The 21,033-nt window shown below is 46.2% G+C and overlaps 1 protein-coding gene across 1 annotated transcript in view; it reads right to left on the minus strand.

The window, feature by feature from the left end:
* DNAH12 (dynein axonemal heavy chain 12) overlaps positions 1 to 21,033 on the minus strand; it is a 3,791,933-nt gene that overhangs the window by 206,674 nt on the left and 3,564,226 nt on the right. Inside the window, exon 71 of the mRNA XM_069643677.1 lies at positions 6,179 to 6,316. Coding sequence (XP_069499778.1) covers positions 6,179 to 6,316 — 138 coding nt within the window. The remainder of the gene's footprint in view (positions 1 to 6,178; positions 6,317 to 21,033) is intronic.

The following is a 21,033-nucleotide window of genomic DNA, read 5'->3' on the forward strand; positions in this document are numbered from 1 at the left end:
TTCAGCCGGCGTAGATCCAGGATGGGTCTCCAACCCCCATCTTCTTTCTGACCAGAAAGTATCTGGAATAGACTCCGAAGCCCCAGAGCCACTGAGGAACGAGCTCTAACACCCCTTTCCCTAACATGGCTTGAACTTCTTCCAGGAGCTGAGGGATGTGCTGCTCCTGACAGGGAACCGGTGGAATACGAGGGCACTTGCATTGGAACTCCAAAGTGCACAAGTGGGGGCCCGACCTCTTGGCCAGTTCAGGCTTGCTTGGGCAACAGCCATGCTGACCTCCACTACCGTAGTCCTCCTACAAGACAGATCGGGGAGGTGATCTGTACGACGAGGAGTATCACTTGAATGATCTGCTCGATTTCCCCCTGGAGGAGCAAAAAGGCGACAAGCAATGCTGCTGCTGCAGAGTGCCAAGGGAGCCCGCCGTCTCGTGTCCGTCTTTATGGCTTGAAGGCATTTGTCGACCGTCTTCCCAAACAGATTTTCCCTGTCAAACTGCATATCAAGCACCTTTGCATGAACGTCTTGGCAAAAGTTAGTGGCCTTCAACCATCCCTGCTGACGAAGGTAAACACTGTTTCCCATCTGACGGAAGCCAGAGTCGGCGATGTCTAGTGCCACTGTAATGGCATGGTCTGACGCCACCTCCCCTTCCTGGAAGAGGGTGAGAGCCTTGGTTTTCTTGTTGTCGGGAAGTAATTCCAGGATAGGGCCCAGATTGTACCAAAGCTCCCGGTGGTATCGGGACAAGATAACCAGAGCATTAGCTGCTTTAATCGTGGATGCAGCCGTGTAGATAACACTTTTTCCCATGACGTCCATCTTCTTCCCCTCATTGTCCGGAGGGACTGAAGATGCAGATGCCAGGTTGGCTGAATGTTTTCTTGCTGCAGCTGACACTATTGAGTCCGGCGACGATTGTGACCTAAAATACTTGGGTGTGGAGTCCGACACCCTGTATTTCTTCCCCAACCTGTCTTGTTTGGTTGGAGCCATGCATGGGTTCTTCATGAGGACCAGGCCTTCCTCTCAGAAGTCATCCATAAAGGGCACAGCCATGATCGTCTTCCTCTTGGACCACCGTCGCTGATATAGGAAGCCCTCCTTTTTAGTTTCCTCGGGCACCAGCTGGAACAGCTCGGAGGCCTTGGAGATCATTGAGTGGAATGATCCCACCTTGTCGGGTGGAGGGCATCTGTGAAGGTTGTCCAAGTGCAGCGATTCTGGCTGCCGGGACGAAGTTCTCATCCGCGTCGGTTTCTGTGGCTGTGTCCATGTGTGTAGCCGAGTCTGCTGGTGGAGTCGGGTCCCGATGTGGTTGAAGAGGCTGTTGTGGCAGCGTCGGGTGACGCTTCCTCTTCTTGCTTGGAAGCTGTTCAGGGACCTGCGGACATCAGGTGCCATTGGTGGGGGCAACATCTGTTGGATGCCCGTCACTAAGGTGTGACGAATTGACAGGATGTCCATGGATGTCCCTCGGCTGATGAGGGAATGATGCAGTGCTAGGGGTTATGCCCTCGTCCTCCTCGTGGACTGTGTGGACGGACACTTGGTCCTCGTCGTCCGTGAGATGTCCATTGGCTGAACGTAAAGCTTGGAGGGCTGCTTTGGGGCCTTCTCGCCCCTCTCTTTTTCCCTCCTGAGCACTGTGTACCAGGACCAAACACAGTACCTTTCCCGCCTGGGGTGCCCGCGGCCTTCGCCGCTGCCTCTGCAGCCATGTCACACCTGGGAGGCAAGGATATTGTCTGCACTGTAGGGACCACCCTCGCCAGGTCAGTACCACCCACAGTAACGGTCACCCCAGAGGATGTCGACAATGCGGTCAACAGCGTCTTTGGCTGCGCCTGATGAGCATGTGAGGCCTTCTTCTCTTCCTCTGACCTTTGTTTCTCCTATTTCTCTCATAACTTGGCCAGGGTGGAGCACTTCCTCTTTGAGGAGGAACTCTATGGCAGGCTGGCTAAGGAGGTGGACAGCAACAGAGATCGCGGTATATCCAACCTGGGATCTGCATCAGCGAAGAAACCCGGTGGAATCGGTCTTGCGGTTCTTGGCCTTGACTTAGACCCCCACGGACAGGGAGTCCTCAAAGGACTTTCAGTTCATCCCAAACGGAGACCGCTCCTCGGACCGACCGGTCCTGGGTGAGGCATGACTCTGCTCGGAGCACAGGACAGAGGGGCTTGCTCGACTTGAGCCATTCCACCAGCCTGCTATACCTGTCTTTCTTCGTCTTCTTCGAGGTGCCCAGGCATATCTCGCACCCATCCTCGTTGTGGTCCGGTTGCAGGCAGTATAGACACTTTAGATGTTTATCTTCCATGAAGACGTTCCTTAGCCTGCATTGGGTGCAGTGCCTGAAAAGTGTCTTTCCCTCCTTTTTCTCCTCCATCATGGTCGGAGGGCGTGAAGTAGGCCCAAGACGGCCTTCCAGAAACTTTGACGAACAATCACCCTTGAGGGGCGCACAACAACCGATCCCTGTTGCCGGCAGATGAAAATAGGAGCACACAGGCTCCGATGGAACATAAATAGAACTTTTCTGCAAAAAAAGTTAAAAAAACTACAAAATAGCTCGGAGAGCAACTCGAGGACTCCCAACACTGAAGCGTGCAGTAGAAATCTCAAGATGGCTGCCAGAGGCGGGGCTTAGGGGGAGGACTGCCATTGGACTTGACAAAGCTTTAAATAAAACAAGTGCCCCCAGTGAAATGCGCAATATAAAAAATATCACACCTAATGCTTTCCAATCAACTAAACAACCTTTGCTACCACCATTAGGTGGAAAGCAGTCACTGGAAGACTTTACTGTTGCCTTTACAAATGCTATGAATAAAGCGTTTGATATTCTTGCCCCGCTTCGCCCCGTCAAAAACAAGAAACGTAAGAGATATAAACATCGTTTCTCTCCTGAATTAAATTCTGCCAGGAAAAATAAAAGAAAATGTAAACAACAATGGTGTAATCACCCTTCCCCTATTAGCTTGGCAGCTTATAGAGTAGCAGCTAAGAAGTATAAGGATTCTACTTTAGAAGCTGAACAACTATCTCTCAATGAAAGAATAGAAAATGCCTCTATCAAGTCCAAAGAACTTTTTTCAGTTCTAATGAAGCTTAAATGCCCCATCACTGAATCCAAACTAAATATTAACAACGACGTGTGTCAGGATATACTTGATAGTTTCTGTAAGAAAATGCAGCTTCATCAAGCTCGCATAAGGGAAAAAATCGTGTCACAATGTCTAGTCGGAGATGCAACCCCAATTTTGGAGGGACCTGCTCAAGCGATAGAACCCTTCACTTTTACCAAAATGACGGACAAGATATTTTTGTGATTATAGAAGAGCTTAAACCAACATTGTGTAAGGGGGACATATTTCCTACCACACTCTTTAAAGAATTTGCTAACGCCCTTACACCATGGGTTACAGACAGAACTTGTCAACCATTCCTTTGAGGAGGCGGCTGTTCCTTTCACCATTAAGGTGGCGTGGATTACCCCTCTCTTGAAGAAGGATAGTCTGGATCCTATGGCTCCCGAAAACTATCGACCCATTACTAATGTCCGTTTTTACTTAAGATCTTGGACAAAATTGCTTATACTCAGTTCCAAAAATATGTTGAATTCAATAATATCCTGACAAATGAGCAGTCTGGATTCCAAATCAATCATGGAACCGAGACAGCTCTTCTGGATCTGAAGGCCAGTATAATAGAAATTATTGGGGAAGGTAGTCCTGCTCTTCTACTCTTGTTGGACCTATCCTCTACGTTTGATTTAGTCAATCATAATCTTTTGGCAGAGAGACTTCTGAATATAGGCCTTTGTTCTGCAGAAGCAGTATTCTGGTTAAAGTAATTTCTTGGTCCAAGAAGTTTGTGTGTAGCCAAGAGGTCTTTACAATCCCATAAAGTTCTTGTTGATTGTGGTGTTCCCCAGGGACCATGCCTATCTCCATTACTATTTAATATATATATTAAATGCTTATCTGACTTGTTAAAATCTATGGGCATAAAATTTGCCAACTATGCCGACGACACCCAGATAGTTGTTGAACTATCTGGGGTCTATAAAGATGATCTTTCCACTATTAATAGAATTTATGCAGCAATCCAGAAAAGGATTCTCTTGCCCTTAATGACAAGAAAACTGAGTTATTGATTATCAGCACACCCTATAGGCTGAAAATCTAGACGACTTCTATAAAGCCTTTGAGATAGATGGCAACAACATTGTAGTATCCGAATATGTAAAAACCCTTGGAGTGTTTTTTGATGCCCATCTGACTTTTCAGAAGCATGTGGCATATCTTAAATCATCATGTGCCTTCCTTACACACCTTCTGTGGCAAATACGTCCCTACTTATCCGAAGCTAACAGAGCACTAATTGCAGCGGTGATAGTCAACACTAAACTACACTATCGCAACAGCCTTTTTATAGGTACTACTAAATCCAATATCAAGAGCCTTTAAAGTATTCAAAATGGCGCAGTCCGGGCTGTCTGTGGGTTGAGTCGTCAATCACACATTAAAGAACATCGGAAAAGACTACACTGGTTCTCTTCAGAGCAACAACTTATCTTTAAGGGGCTAGTTATAGTCTTTAAATGTTTATCAGGTAGTGCTCTGGAATATCTTAAAACTAGACTAAAAATGGCCACACCTAAGCGTAGCCTACGCTCTACCAATCAGATGTTACTGACTCAACCACACACAACCACAAAAAAACTAGGCGGAGCAAATTTTGCAGCCTGGGGTCCATAAAATTGGAATGTGATTCCGCTGTATCTGAAACAATGTGCAACCCTGCAGCAGTTTAGAAAGCGTCTCAAGACTTTTCTGTTTGAAGTTTAAAGTTGGATTCCTATTCCTAATTACCTGCTGTGCTCCATGACCTTGCGTGTCATTTTACTTTAAGAAAATGACTTCTTAATTCCTCTATCTGGATTTACTTGCTTCTTTGTTGTCTTTGTCTATGTGAGTTCCCAGAGACCTTTGGGTGAGAGTTGCGCTATACAAAAAACTATTTAGTTAGTTAGTTAGTTAGTTAGTTAGTCAGTCAGTCAGTTAAGGGTGTGGGTGGTATGGCCCAGAGAACAGTGATTGGTTTAGAGGAGAAATAAAGTTTTAAAGTGAAAGTGAAACAGTTTTTTCTTTTAGTGAGGATTCCCAGCTTGACGACGGGGAATATTCACGAGCATGTGAATCCATGACAGACCCCATGCTGGAGAGCTTCTATGTTACCACAATAAAACTGCTGCATGTACTATCTGTGTGTGCTGAGCTCAATGACTTATGTATACACTGGCGCACCCAAAATTAATATTAACAGTGTCTGACCTTCCTTTACTGCACGATTGTGTTACATTCTTGAACTTGTGATTGAAATGATGCCAAAAACACCCTAAGCTTGAGAAGATAAACTAGAGCATCCTTTAATTGTTAGAACATGTAATACTGTGTTTGTTTGTTTGTTTTAGGAGCCATACCCACAGAGGAGATCTGACAAGTGTCCCTGTATCTTCAGCGTAGACTCTCAAATACATTCATTTATCATAAGTCAAATTATTAATATAATGCAACCACGCTGGTTGAAATTTGTAAAACCCGGTGGCCTTTTGCTAATTTGTACCAGTAAAATGTCATGTTATAAAATCAGGCCATCCACATATGGGCTTTACAAGCAACAACCACACTGTGCTTTTAGAATCACAACTGACTAGATAAATAACCATTTAGATTCACTGTCTCAAGCTTCTTTTTTTTGGTTATGCAGAAAAAAGATTGGCTTCTCCTCTCGAGAGCAGGACTTCAAAACTCAGCCTTAATAACTATGCCATGAAAAAGAAAATAGAGGCTTCAGGCATGGTGATCCCATATACACCACCCAGTATCATCACTTCCATCTGAAACCACAGCTCATCTGGGTCCTATTTCATTTAGACCTGTAAGCCTGATGTATGCTTAATGTATTGCTTAACTCAATAAAACCAATTTAAATATGAAAATGACACACATAATCACACATACATTCTATAGCAAAGACAAACAGTTGTAGGAGTAATAGGTACACACAATCAAATTGCTAGACGGATTCTGATTGGTACAAGCTAGTGAATTAAACTGCGTTCCACACTATTCAGACAACTGGTTCGAAAATGTAGACGTACCTGAAACTCATAGCCTAAAAGATCGATAGGAATTGTGTATTTCCTGGCATAATTCTGCATGCCGCCTGTCAGAAATGCTTGCGTAAAGAAAAACCCAGAAACCCAGAACACATTAGGTTTTCCTTTTTCATACCAATCCTAGGATTAAAAACAAACAATTTACAGATTAAACAGGGCTTTATGATACATATACCACGATGTTTAAACATAATTTAACATCTGTAGAAATGTGCAACATGGTTTTTTATAAAGCATGCAACTTAACTGTACACACTCAGCTTCTACAGAGAATGATAGATCCCCCCAAAAAAGGTATTGTGTCAAACAAAGTATGCCAAAACAACGAGGATGAAAACACAGAATTTTTGCAGGATGTCGGCACTTATTTCGATGTAAAAAGACTGGGGCTTGGATTAGGGAATTAATCAAGTTAGGAGGATGTGTGGGCTGTGGGGGTCTCTCTTCGCATTTAAAAACAAAACAAAGTGAAAAAACTGAAAAAACATTTTCCAAATTCGATTAAAAAATGCAGTCTTTTTAGCTTTTAGTTTCTTTTCGGTATTATAGTGTAGATTAAAAAAAACAAGATGTGTACTTTAGAAATCCAATCAATGAGTAATTATAATACTTGTGCAATGATCAACATGGGGTCTATTTTGGGAAATAAACAATAATTTATCTGTAGTAACTGTGGTGGCCTTAGGACAAATTTAAATAATTATTTTATTCATTTATAACGCATGAATACCAGACAGAGAATACCAGACGTTTCTAAGCGCGGGATCAGGATTTGCACCTGTCTTGACCCACGTTGCCTTGCTTCCAAGACAAACCCGTTGCCCCTAAGCTATCCTTCCTCCCCTAATATGGTGATAGGCGGTGACAAAACATAACCAGAGACCTCAACAAATGTACAAAACGCTGGCAAAAAAGACCCTACTCAAACAATTTGGAGTAGTAGGTATCAGGCATGTCTTTCAAAATAGAACTAGTACTCCGGCTCAGAAAGAATCCACAGATAATGATTGTCAATTCATAGTCATCTGTGAAGAAATTATCTTGCAAATCACCCAAAGATATGCACTATCACGACAGCTTTTAAAACTCCACATGTACCATTTGGCTAAACCAACTACTAAATATCAGGCGGGGCCGTGGCTTGGCGGCCATGTGTTAAGGAGCTGAACTTAGGAGCTCCCGCATGATCTGCCATGTAGATCCTGCAGGGAAAAGCACCGAAAATAGCTGGAAAACGAAGGAGAGGTGTTGGAAGGTCTGAGGGCCGGCTGGCAGAAATCCCTTAGAAAATCGGATTAAGCTGCGGCCAGAGGGGCGAGTGGAGCGATGGCCCCGCCAGCCTACAAAATGGTGGGCGTGACTCGCTGAAGTGGCGGATGAGCCCTGCGGAGAAGACGAGGAAAGAAGAGACGTTGGGAAGACGCTGCGCGCAGGACGCTCATCACCAGAGCAAGTGAGGGGCACTAACACCAGGAAGAGCCCCCCGGCAAGTGATCAGACTGCCCCACAACAGCTTGGTGCTGCGGGCGAAGACCCGGTCCACCACGCGCAGAGAGTTGAAATGGACACAAGTACAGAGGCGGTGAGGAGCTGGAGACGAGAGGACAACGGGAGGTGCCCACAGTCCCAGTCAGGGAATCCGCACCATAACCAGGGACAGCGAGGGGAGCGCCCAGGCGAAGAGAGGCCCACAGCTGATCCACTGGAGCAGTCAGAAGGGAAGAGCCGCATCAAAGACCCGGTGAGCGCTACCACCAAACCCACCAGCACGGATCTGGGCGGAGTTGCCCCGACTCTTGGGGGTGAGGAGCGTTCGGCAGAGAAACGTAGTGCTGAAGGGACAGTGGGCCGAGGCCCGGCACACCGCAAGCGGTAGCAGCCACGAGGCCGGGGGCCACCTGAAGCTCCGCTCCGAACTTATTAACTGCACATAGGAGAAGGGGCACAGTCCACTGCTCAGGACTACACAATCTGTGCCACAATTAAAGCCCACACTGACCCGAGGCGGATCCCCACGAGGCAAGGGAATAAATTGGAGATGACGGAGCACCACAGGCCACTACAACACAGTGGGACTGGTCGCCGGCACCCAGCGGGAGGCTGCTAGCGGACAGAAGGAGCCTGGCCTGCCCAGAACGTAGATCTCCACACAAAGGGGGGCAGGATTTGGAGGCCACTGAACTGGGCTGCTCGCCACTACCAGGACCTCTTACCCAGTTGAGAGGACTGGAACAAACAGGTATAAGAAAGGGGCAGTGGATATGCAATGGTGGAGGGGCAGCCCCACACCGAAGGGTGTCACAGAAGAGGACAACAGAGGGACGAAGCACTATAGACAGGCGGACAAGGTTACCCGACATATGGGAGAGCACAGTCCACTCGCCGAAGCGAAATGAGTAGCCTCCTTACAGAGGGGTCCAGAAGCGAGCCCGATAACACCTTGGGACCGCTGTGCACACCCGCGCCCACTACGCAGGGTGGACAAAGTGGATGCGGGCATAGTCGTGCCGCGACTGAGGCAAAGAGGCAGAGGGCCGGGGCGGCGGCACCACAGAGCTGTATACTAAGGAGACCTGGCACACAGGAGGGCACAGTCCACTCGCCCACAAGAAAACAGGCATCCACCTCACAGAGGTCCCCACAAGCCTGTGTCCCTCCTTCTGGGCCAAACTCAAGCTCCCAAAGAACGCACCAAGTAAACAGCAAGCTACTATACACAAAAGAGAACAACCGTCAACTACGCCGAGCAAGGTGCATCCCAGGCACTCACAAAACCACCACTAACATTGGCACTAACTGAGAGACGATAGGCAAAGGGGAGTTATGCATTGTTATGCCGTTAAGCAGCAAGGGAGCCCCCCTTGGGGAGATATAGGCAGGGCCATCTTAAGCACTTTTGGGGCCCAGGGTATGGATACCTTTGGGGCCCCCCCTCCGCCGGACCAAAGGAATTAAGAGATATAGAATATCGTGTTGCGCCCCCCCATCCCCCTTGTCACGATCACAACCCATAGCTTGATATGTTGCTTGCAGAGATAAAAAAAAAAAAAGGATGACAAACACCATTTCAGTCTCCTTAACCTCTTCATTCTTGTAATCCGAATGATGAACAAGTAGCATTTCAAGGACAATATTAGCAGTCTACAACATGGCTACTTGTACTCTAGCATAGGTACAGGAAACGTTTCACTAAATAGCAGCCACGAGGAAGGTCTATCGGACATAGTTTAACTGCAGGACACAGATCATATTAAAATGTTGCACATACACCGAAATAGACAAACAACACTGATTAGCTGTCTCACAGATGCAAAAGTGCTCAAGCATGGAAGCATAGAAGACAGCACAGTACTGTCAGTGATAAAAAGATGTGTCCAGGATCACTGTATCATCTTCTGGCAATGCCAGGATCCAAGCAGGAACGTTTTGGTTCCACAGTCTGGAATTTGGATACATAATCACCTCTGTGGACTAACACTTGGTCTTTGGAGGTGCCTGTCTAGCTTTTCCAAGTCCCCATCTGAACAAACCAATTTTGAGACCTTCACTATACTGATGCTATGGTACTTTCTATAGCAACCGCTATCTGGTGCAGGTTCATTGGGGATGATAAAACCTGGTGTGCTAAAAATCAAAGTACATATACATGCAGGCTTATCGACTGCATACTTTGCAAAGGCTGAGTCAGCCTTGCTGGAATTCAGTACTGTAATCTAGCATATGAACGCAAATCTCTGCACTGAGTGCTTAACACATTTAGCTATTTTCTGAACCATGGCAACACTCAACTTCATCAATATCCATTTCAACTTTGGCTATTGCACATGATTAATATAATCCCCATAGAAGGTGTGCATGCTACAGGTGTTGTGCCGCACAAACTATGTATACAATAGTGAACATAGTAAGCATTGCAGAAGGAAAAGTTCAGAGAAGAATGTACATGTCAACAACAGCAGGCAACATGTTTAGAGCCTCAGCAGCACACCATAAATAATCCTGACATGTGATATTTAATTTGAGTCACTAATGGGAACTGAATTATTTTAATCAAGCTGCATTTTGGGCCCCCCCTCCAAAGTGGGGGGCTGGGGCAAGTGCCCCTTTTGCCCTCCCATAAAGATGTCTTAGGATATAGGCAAGCACTGCACCGCCACGGCACTGCAGCCCTCAACTTAATACAAGGGCCGAGAGAGGATGCAGAAGCCACGCGAGCAGTGAGACCGCAGGTGCAAAGCGGAAAAGGCGAGACATAGAAGGGTGAACACGGAGAGGGCGAGTGCAAGAGGCCAGAAGAAGATACAGTTGGCGCAAGCACCTGCAGGAGGTGGCCAGTGGGACTGGGTGACGACACCGGCTGGAACTGCAAGACCAGCCGGCTGACTCACCATAGAACCCCGGAAACCCTCCTGGGCAGGGCTGCCCTGGGATACGCCGACACAAGGTATACAAGAAGACAGCACAGTAAACAGAGAAAGGGACGGACAAGACTCTGACCAACAGCACCTGGCACACGAAGAGGAAGCTGGGGCCCGAAAGATACACACGAGCCATTGGCGCCGGCATCCCGGACAAACAGAGGGGCGGCAAAGGGAGGCAAACCAGCATGGAGGCATTCCCCAGAAAGAATGATGAGCCTCAAGCTGAGGCACCAGAGGACAGTGCCAGCACAAATAACCCCAAACAGACGGAAGAGGATTGGAGGAGAGCCCTAGCCTCGAAGCCAAAGCAGCCCTTAAAACATCGCTGGAGTGCAAAGTGGACATGGTGCTAGTAGACGTGGGGCTTCTCAGGCAAGATGTGAGAAACCTGGCAGAAAGCATGTCCATGGCGGAACAGCAGGCACAAAGTAACATATTGAATATCACGGCCTCAAAATCTCAAATGACAGAGTCACCGGATTGCATTCGTACTCTGGAACATAGGGCGGAAGATGCAGAAGGGAGAGCCTGACGCAACAATGTGCTTATAGTGGGCTGCCGGAGGGAGAGGAGGGCAGAGACCCCACAAACTATATAGAGAACTTACTGCTCTCAGGGCTTCGCAGTGGAGAGGGCACATAGAGCCCTAACCAGGAGACCCCGCCCAGGAGCCCCTCCAAGACCTATGATTGCGAAAATCATTAACTTTAAAGATCGGCAGAAGATCTTGGCGTTCTCAAGAGAGGGAGGAGTGATAACGAGGAATGCTGCTAGAATAACCATTTATCCGGATTACACAACATTGGTGCAGAAGCAACAAGCACAATTCAGGCCGACTAATGACCGCCTCCGTGTGTGCGATTCATGCTACTATACCCGGCAAAACTGAGGTGCTGCACAATGGTAGGTCACCAATTGAGACCACCGCCGACGCCCACAAGTGGATGGACCAGCAAGGGATCCCGGAACAGAGAGCCAGGAACGGACGGAACGATTGAAATGCACCCCACTGAAACACAGAGCGCAATGAAGATGAACGGAACACATTAAACAGACCAGTACCAGCAGGTTGAAAAGCGGGAGCCCGAAACCTCCTGCGGAGGACCGCTAGCTGCCGCAGAGACCCCACGGAGGAATAGAAGTCGAGATGCCAGTTTTGAGGCATTCCGCTGCATTGAGTGCACTCACGGACAGGACGGTGGCACGAGGAAAGCGGTGAAGCCTGAGCAGGGGCAGGGTGGCTGGGCGTTTGTTATTAGTTATAGTTAGTGTGTGGTTAGGTTGGTTGTGTGAAGGCACGAGCATTGTAGGAAGCACCAAGCAACATGGACGAAACGCAAGAGGCTGGCTAGTACAAATGAATCCTAATGAGAGCTGCCATAGCACTACAAACACAGAGGGGACCCTCAAGGACCTCGAGCAGATGAGAACAAAGAGGAGAAAGGTCGACACGACCCCAGGTGGAGGGGACTGACGAGGTGTGCAGCGACAGGAACTGATGCAAGACGCAAGATAGCACAGGGGCCATGAGAACAGACAGGCCGCGAGATGCAGTAACCAGATGGGCCAGGAAAGAGCCATTATAGTTACCTGGAACATCAGAGGATTGAACACTTATGTTAAGAGACGGAGAGTCTCTACCTGGGTGAATAGAGCAATGTTGCAGGAAACACATTTGACAGCCGATAAGCAAGCATAGATTGCCAAGAAATGGGCAAGACAAATGTACAGCTCAACTTTCTCGAACTACGGCAGGGGGCTACTGACGTTGATTGCTCCGGGAGTACCCTTCCAGCTCATGAGACAAGAAAGAGACCTGGGGGGCAGAATGTTAATTGTACACTGCATGTACGAGAACAAGGAGGTATGCCTGATCAACACGTACAGCCCCAATCATGATGCAACAGAGTTCTTCAGGACAATTATACCCCGGCTGGCCCCATACAGGGGAGCATCATTCATCTGGGCAGGCGACTTCAACTCTACATTGAATCTGCAGATGGACAGATCTGTTGCCAAACAAAGAATGCCAGCACCACCGGCCAGAGCCCTGCAGAGTATCCTAGACCAGCTGGAACTGGAAGACGTCTGGAGGAAGGTACATGCCGGCACCAGGGGATACACACACTATAGTGCTGCACACGGCATATACACCCGAATAGACTACGTGTTAACGGGAAGGGAGACTCTTGGGGAGTTCACAGACATAAACATTAAGGCAAGAACATTACCAGACCATGCCCCGCTGATAGCAGTATGGGCATACACATATAGAGGGCCCCACATACCTACATAGCGACTGAGTGCTGAGGCACTGACAGATGGGGACTTCCAAGAGCACATTAGAGATATGATTGATGACTACTTTGACCATAATACGGAGAGCGTGCACAGTACTGGAATGGTCTGGGAAGCATTCAAAGTAGTGGTCAGGGGCGTCGCAATTGGGAAGGCGGGAGGTCTCAGAGGGAGCATACTGGCACTGGTATCATGACACCACGACGACTCACGCAGCTAACACACAGGTGGCCCTGGACAAAAAAGGGAAGATGATGAAGTTCTGGAGGACGCTCCCACTGGGGATGGTAGGTAGAGCGTCCTTATTGAAGATGACGATGCTACCCTGCTTACTATACTACTTCACAAATATCCCATACAACATACCTAGGTCCTTCTTTAAACACCTACACACAATGGCAAGAGAATTCCTGTAGGGCTGGGGAAGGAACAGAATAGTGCTGAACACTTTAAAAAGGGATTACGAATCAGGGGGCGATCAGGCTGCCAGACTTGGAACGTTACTACCTAACAGGCCAACTCCAATTTGTGGTACGGTGGTTGGGGGATGACACGTCCATAGACACACTTCTCTTCCAACCGGCAATACGCCAATACTGAGGAGTGGTGGAGGCTATTACACCTGACCGAAAGCAATTCAGTGCTGATTGCGCTTACGAGATTCTTAGATAAATTACAGAATCAATTAGGAATGAGACCCGTCATTTCCAAAGGCGAGCCCGACCCAGCAACAAATTAAGGGAGAAAACTCGCACAATGAAATCATAAACAACAACATACAGAGGAATTAAGAAAAATAGTTGCATAATAATGTATAAGGACTAAGACCAAAATAAGGTTAAAGAGACACTGCAAGTAAAGCCATTAAGCTTTGTGTCTTTCCTTTTTTAGTAGGTGTATTTCTCTCTTCCTTTTTCTATCTTTTTAAGCAAAAAGTTATTTTTCAAAAGTTTGTTCAAACTAAATGAAAATAAAAAAATTAAAAGAAAATACGCCAATACTACCTAAGGGAACTCCTATGTACAGGTGAAGCCGCAACTAAATCGCTTCCAAACATGGTCAAACTGGACCTTACCCTATGGAAAAGGGTGTGGAAAACACAAGGGACGGGGGACCCGTGCTCCAGGCAAATCCCCCCACGGGGTTAGTCGACACCCGCATGGAGTCCCTAACAACATACCGTTCATAGTGGGAGGACAAGGGAGTAGCCCAGATTGGGGACCTATGGAGAGGTCGACAATGGGTGGACTTCCAGACCCTAATGGAAGAGCAAAACATACACAGAGGACAATTTATATTGTACAACAGCATTGTCCGGAAGATCAATAAGAGATGGAGGAAGCTGCCCGAGGGGGTGGAGAAGGAGGGAGAATTAGACGCGTGGTTTGATGTGTCGGAAGGAGGGCACACAGTGTCCAGGCTTTATGAACAGCTCCTGCGCAGCAATAATGAGAGGGAACTGCAAGCAAGAGTTAGATGGGAATAGGAACTCCAAAAAATGTTCACAGATGAGGAATGGAGCAGGACACTTAGGGATGCAAAAAAGGTCTGTAGGAATGCCAGATTTAAGCAAATGCAGCTCTACCTCACACACAGAGCATACCTCACGCCCAAGACTCTGCCCGCGATGCGCGGCGAAGGAGGCGGATATGTTAAACATGTTCTGGGCCTGCCCGGGGACACAGAACCTCTGGTACACTGTTAAAGACAGGGCGGAGGAAGGAGGGATGCGAAAACAGGTATGGTCCCCGGAGCCCTATCTTTTAGGGCTGTTCCTGAGGGGTAACAAACAAAGGACCCATACTGCAAAAATGAAAGACTTAATGTGCATACTGGCGAAGCGCAGCATTATGGCATGGAAGCACAGGGTCGTCTATAGAACTGTGGTGGGCGGATCTGAAGAAATGGACGATTGTACAGACAGCTGTGTGGATCAGAACGATGCAGAGGGTGGCAGGGGGGTGAAAGTGGGGTCAAGCTACTTGCATGGAACTCCCTCGTACAGGATATGTTTGAAGGCACTTAAAGGCATGAGACAACAGACCCCGGGAAGCCGGAGGAAGTTTAACACCTCCGGCAACAAAGGGGGTGAGGTACTCGGCCCACTGTCCGTGCAGGGAAGGAAGCCAGAGGCTATGATCAAAGCAGATGGGCCCAGACTGGGGGGCTACGGATAATGAGAAGCAGAACTTTGCAAACAGACCTGGAGGAGGCCTGGCTAGTGCGCCAAGAAGGAAGGAAGATGTAGCGCGGAATCCAATGCAAAGTGGCAGTTGTAGTGAGATGTTTTGTTGGTGTTGTTGGTTGTTATATGTTATAAAATTAATAAAGAGTTTTAAAACAAAAATATCAGGCCCAAATCTTCCTCTATGCCAATAATGCTTAAATCTTATTCGGATTGGACAAAGATCTCAAGAATAAACAAAATATAACTGTAATAAATGTACATCTGTACACTCTTGTAGCTTATTAACATAGGCTTTATTGTAAGTTACATTAAGCTAACAAGTAAGGGAACCACAGGTCACCCAGGCATAACTGACATAAGGTAGAACACTCACGCAGCATTCACATATCAACATTCCACATGACATCACAGGGTCTCTCTTTCACATGCAAGCACTTTACAACACATCTCCTTCCTTTCCAATGACGCACAACCACATGACATTCACCAACAAGCACTTGACAACACACCTCCTTCCTTTTCCACATCACACCAACAAACACATCGCAACACATCCCTTTCATTTTTACAACCACCACTGGCCTGGGAAACAACACAATACAGGGCACTCATACAGGACATCCACACCATGCATCTTTTTATAGAGAGATGCAGCTCTAAAGAAAATATCTCAGGGACGTTATCCCTATACTGGTGAGGGGTGCTACCCCTACTCTGATGAGGGATAGTATTAGTGAGTTCTTTATTATAAGTTACATAAGATGACAACTAGGAGAACTAGGAGAGACCACCGGGTCCCATCACCCAGGCTCAACTGACATCAGGTAGAACACTCATGCAGCATTCACACATCAACATTCCAACCTGACAACACGGGGTCCCACATTCACAAGCAAGTACTTCACAACACATCTCCTTCCTTTCCAATGACGCACAACCACATGACATTCACCAACAAGCACTTCACAACAATAACTAAACAACCCAGTTATATATTCCAAATGATTGTGGGAAAAGCTTTGCACTTGGCAAAAGTCAAGACGCTCCTCTGATCTCCTACTCTCACTGCTTATACAAACTATTCCTCTACTCTTGATTCTGCCAACCGTGGCTTATATCTCTCTCTCATTTCGTCTCAATCCCCCCAACCTATGCACCTCCAAAAATCCCTCAACTCAATTCTCTCAACTCCTAAACCCACCTCCATCTCCTCTACTGTTTCTGAAATTGATCTTGCTCTCTTCTTTGCATCTACAATTTCTAACATTCACAATACCCCCACTAATTACCTTCTATCCTCTCCTCCTTCCCACTTTTCTCCACCACTCCTACCCTCTTCTCCGGCTACTATGCCTTCCTTTGCCCCACCAAACCTGATGAGATTGTTGAACTCCTCAAGGTTAACTGTTACTGTGCCCCCACTGACACACTGTCCCTGCACATTGTGAAGCACAAAGCTCCCAGTGTTGCTCCACATGTTACTTCCCTCTTCAACTCCTTCATTAATAATGCCACTTTTCCCTCATCCTAAAACAGCTACTGTCATCCCTCTCCTTAAGAAACCTGGTACAGATCCTGTCTCTGTTCTACCACACTATTGCAAAATCCTAGAGCGAGTAGTATTCAATAGACTCACTGAGTTCCTTGATACAAACAAGCTCCAGTATCCTCTTCAATATGGATTCTGCCCTCTGCATTCTACAGAGATAGCTCTACTCAATGTCAGCAACTTCATCTCTTCCACTCGGCAGTCAAACCTTTCATCTGTTCTTATTCTTCTTGACCTCTATGCTGCCTTCGGTACTGTCGACCTTTTTGATCTTCTCTCTACATTATCTTTCCTTGACATCAGAGATAAGGTATTTGCTTGGTTTACTATATAACTTGTCCCCAGACACTTTCAGGTGTTCCAGAACAGCCTTTCCTACCCACTCACCCACCCTTACTACTGTTGGTTCCCCTAAGATCTGTCCACTTCTCTTCACTCTCTATACTTCAACTCTTGGCGCCCTGCTCTCCTCGTACAGCTTCTCCAAACAACTCTTTCTCCTTTCACTCTATATCCAACAAACTGCTATAAAAAATTCCAAACTGTCTCTCTCCAACATCCAATATTGATGGAGTCTCATTCGCTCATGTTCAACGCCACTAAGACTGAAGTTCTCTACTTCCCAGTTAAACCGGCTCTCTCTTCCTCTCCTCCTCTTCTTCTCTTCTCTCCTGAGTACCTTTTTTACTCCGCCTACGCTCGTAAACTTGGTGTCATCTTCAACCCATTAAACAACTTCTCGCTCTTCATCTCCAAATCTGCCACTGCAGCCAGACAGAATCTCTTCATTATCAAAACAATAAGCCATCTTATCTTCTTCCTTTCAATACTGCTAAACAGCGAATATCCTCCTTAGTCCTTTTAGATCTGACTACCATGCCAGTCTCCTCTACAGCCTTTCCAATTATATTCCACCATCCCATTCTGTCCTGTCCTCGTCCCTTGTTTATGTTTCCACTTTTCTCTGCAAACTTATGGTCTTCAAGTCACATTCTCTCACCCCAGACAGCTGAAATTGTATAAAGATTACTGGCAGGGCAGCATACCAGCGATCTGCAAGGCTACAATAAATACTACAAAGACGGTTACAAAACGTATTGTTTAAACAAGACCTTTGTGAGTGCAGTGAACACATAAAGGAACTGTTAACTAAAGAAACATTTCTACTATCCCATTTAAGAATCCAGGGGAAGGGGACCACCCTCTGGATCTAAAGGCCTTTACCTTGGAGAACATTTGCATTGGAGTCATTCTTATACTTTTGGTTTTGAACACTTTTGGCAACATCAAGTTAAAGACATTTTCCTTGCTCCCCTTTGTTTTTTTGTTTGTAGTGTGAGGATCAGGATAGGACATTTTGGGCACAAGGACGGCTTTTCAGTTACTGACTTCCTGACACAGGCATATGCTTCATTTTGATTTCTAGGTAGGGAAATTCCTCTTTAGAATAGGGCCAGAGAGGCATTTTCCCAACCCATGTTTTCTTTGAATGAAAATATGGCTACTTTGTGTCCGTCTTTCATTAATAACCCCTCATAGCTGCTGCGGAGGAAGAAGAATCGAACGATTCGGCTGAGACAGCCACAACTCATAGAAAAAAGAAAAACCTAGCAAGGTTTTTATTTTAGAACAGTGAGGAACTGAACCACAAAAAGAATGCAGAAACCAACCAATACGTTATATGGTAGCCCTTTAAACGAGAGCTCACCTCTTTCTCCCAATAGGGAAGTTAGTCATTAACTGCAAGTACTTTCACAGAGGGGTTGGATGAGAGGAATCTGTGGGAGAATAATCCATAGAAAGAACATTACGGTAAGTAATTTCTCCTTCAATGGATTGCCTTTTGTTAGGCACAATTATATGCAGTACACTTTAGGAACACTACACACAATTAGGACTACAAGTGACAGTACAATTTCACCTTTCGTACAAGCCTGTACTACACAGTTATAGTGGTAGCAGTAGCAGAGCAGCCAGACTTAGCTCAAGAGTAAGTGAGCAGTACAAATAGTAACAAAAAGGACAGCAATTACTATAGTTCAGGCAAACACTGACTCAAGGTTTCTAAGTAAAATAATATATATTTATTTACTCAACAGTTGTATAACATTTCACTATTATAAGCAAGTTAAAAATCACAATCATAAATACACCACACCACTTACCTTAAATTCCAGACAAATTAAGCTCACAAAATGAAGTGGGAGCAAAATGGCACTCCAGTAATTTAAAAGGGAGGAAAAGACAAAGTTATTAGAAATTGGGCAACACCAACAGGTAAGTAATCAGGGCAATGGAACAAGAGAGACTACAAGGTTAAAATCAGATAGAAAAGGCGTAGGGCCAAAGTCAATGGTTCAAAAGTCTTTTGCTCAAGATAATAGGTTCAATGTAGTTCACAGTAAAGTTCGTGGCACAGATTCCGGAAGGGGTTGCTTGGTAGAAAAGGTAGTTTTAAGAGAAGAGAAGGACAAGCCCTCGGATTGGAGAAAGATTTCAAACACTTTCACTGCGGTTGAACGAAACGGACAACCGGATTTGCACAGTACCTTAAAACGGAGAGGGAGCTGTAGCCGAGGCGGACGTTCCTGGTGGTTCCTGCAGGTGCACGGTTCCTGAAGCGACTGTTGGACTGACATGAAGTAGGAAGACTGGAGGGTCCTGCGCCACCCAGGGAAGAAACCAGCAGCAGAGCAAAACAACAAATAAAACCCAAGCAGGGTCCGACCTTCCTGGCTATCAGGCCCATTGTAGCTCTGTACAGCAAATGTAACCAGAGGAGGGGTCCTGGCTTGTAGTTTGGATAAACTGGTTGGTCCCACCTGCTCAAAGGAAGAAGTTTCCTGGAGGATCTTCTCTGTCATCAGATTTGGAGATTCGGACCTGCAGCAGGGCTTCAGTTCACCGGGCGATTCAGTCGTTGTAGGGGTCCTCTTTTTCCAGTTCCTCGTTGGTTCTTTCGTTCCAGTGGCTGCTCTTCCAGTCCCAGAGACCTGCTTTTTATGCAGTTTTCCCCCATTCATACAGCCTGGTTGTCAATCACACAGCAGGGTGGCTGGCCTGGCAGGGCCAGTCCCCTTAGCCAATCAGACAAGAATGTGACTTGGGTTACTAAGGCAACCCATGGCAGGGGTCCGAAGATCCCTCCCTCACATCCTGCCTACCTAGACTAACAAGCGCCGTAAGGAGGGCTTCTGTGCAGAAGCCCGCAAAAAGACAGCGAACAAATGAGTCATCCCCGGTTTGGCACATAGAGAAAAACACGAGAAAGACTTTATCAAAAAGACATGGCGAATAATCCTAGCCGGAGACAAAATAAAATGTATTTGGTCATGCCGGTTTATGTTCGAGGCTAATATAATAGCATAAAACAATACAACGTTTATATAGTGTAATCGCGGTAGAAAAGTTAGGGTAGAAACCACTGCCACCAGCCAAGTCTCAAAGTTAAGGGAGCGAAACAAGGCTCCAAGAAGCACAGACAAAAAGGGATAAGAATTAACCCTTTCCAGTACTCCATGTAAGATGACTATACAAAGTTAATGGCAACTTTACCTGTTTCTGGGGGACAGCAATCAGCCCCAGAAAAATTGAGTCATTGGAAAGTCTCAAAGACAAAACCCTGTGTCACTGCACTGAAGGTGCTGTGTAACACACACATAAAGTGGTGCCCTGGAGTAGGTGAGGATCCAGTGCCCAAGATCACACAAAAAGTGAAAACACGCACAGCAAAACATATGTAAGAGTGGGAAAAAGGGATCACACTCTTACCAGGTAAAAAAATAAAACCTAGAAATCCAGCAAAGCTGCTGAGGCACTCATTAGGTAACAGGAATCAGCTAATTATTAAGAATTCTCCCCAACAGGTACAAGCCTGTACTACACAGTAAAAGTGGTAGCAATGGCTGAGCAGCCAGATTTATCTCAAGAGTAAGTGAGCAGTATCAGATAGTTACACAAAGGACAGCAATTACTATGATTCAGGCAAACACTGACTCAAGGTTTTCAAGTAAAAGAATATACATTTATTTCACTCTTCAGTTGTATAACATTACACCATTATAAGCAGTTTAAAATTCACACTCTTAATACACCACACCACTCCCAATAAGTTCCAGACAAGTCAAGCTCAAAAAATGAAGTAAGAGCAAAATGGCACTCCAGCAATTTAAAAGGGAGGGAAAAACAAAGTTAAGTAGAAATTGAATCACACCAAAAGGTAAGTACTCAGGGGAATTGAGCAAGAGGAACTACAATGATAGAATCAGGTGGAAAAGGCTTAGGGCCAAAGTCAATGGGTCAAAAGTCTTTTGCTCAAGATCACACAGTTCAGGGTAGTTTGCGGTAAAGTTTGTGCCAAGGATTCCGGACGAGGTTGGTT

The sequence above is a fragment of the Ambystoma mexicanum genome, chromosome 2p (assembly GCF_040938575.1).
Source record: "Ambystoma mexicanum isolate Mex_15411 chromosome 2p, UKY_AmexF1_1, whole genome shotgun sequence".
Lineage (NCBI taxonomy): Eukaryota > Metazoa > Chordata > Amphibia > Caudata > Ambystomatidae > Ambystoma > Ambystoma mexicanum.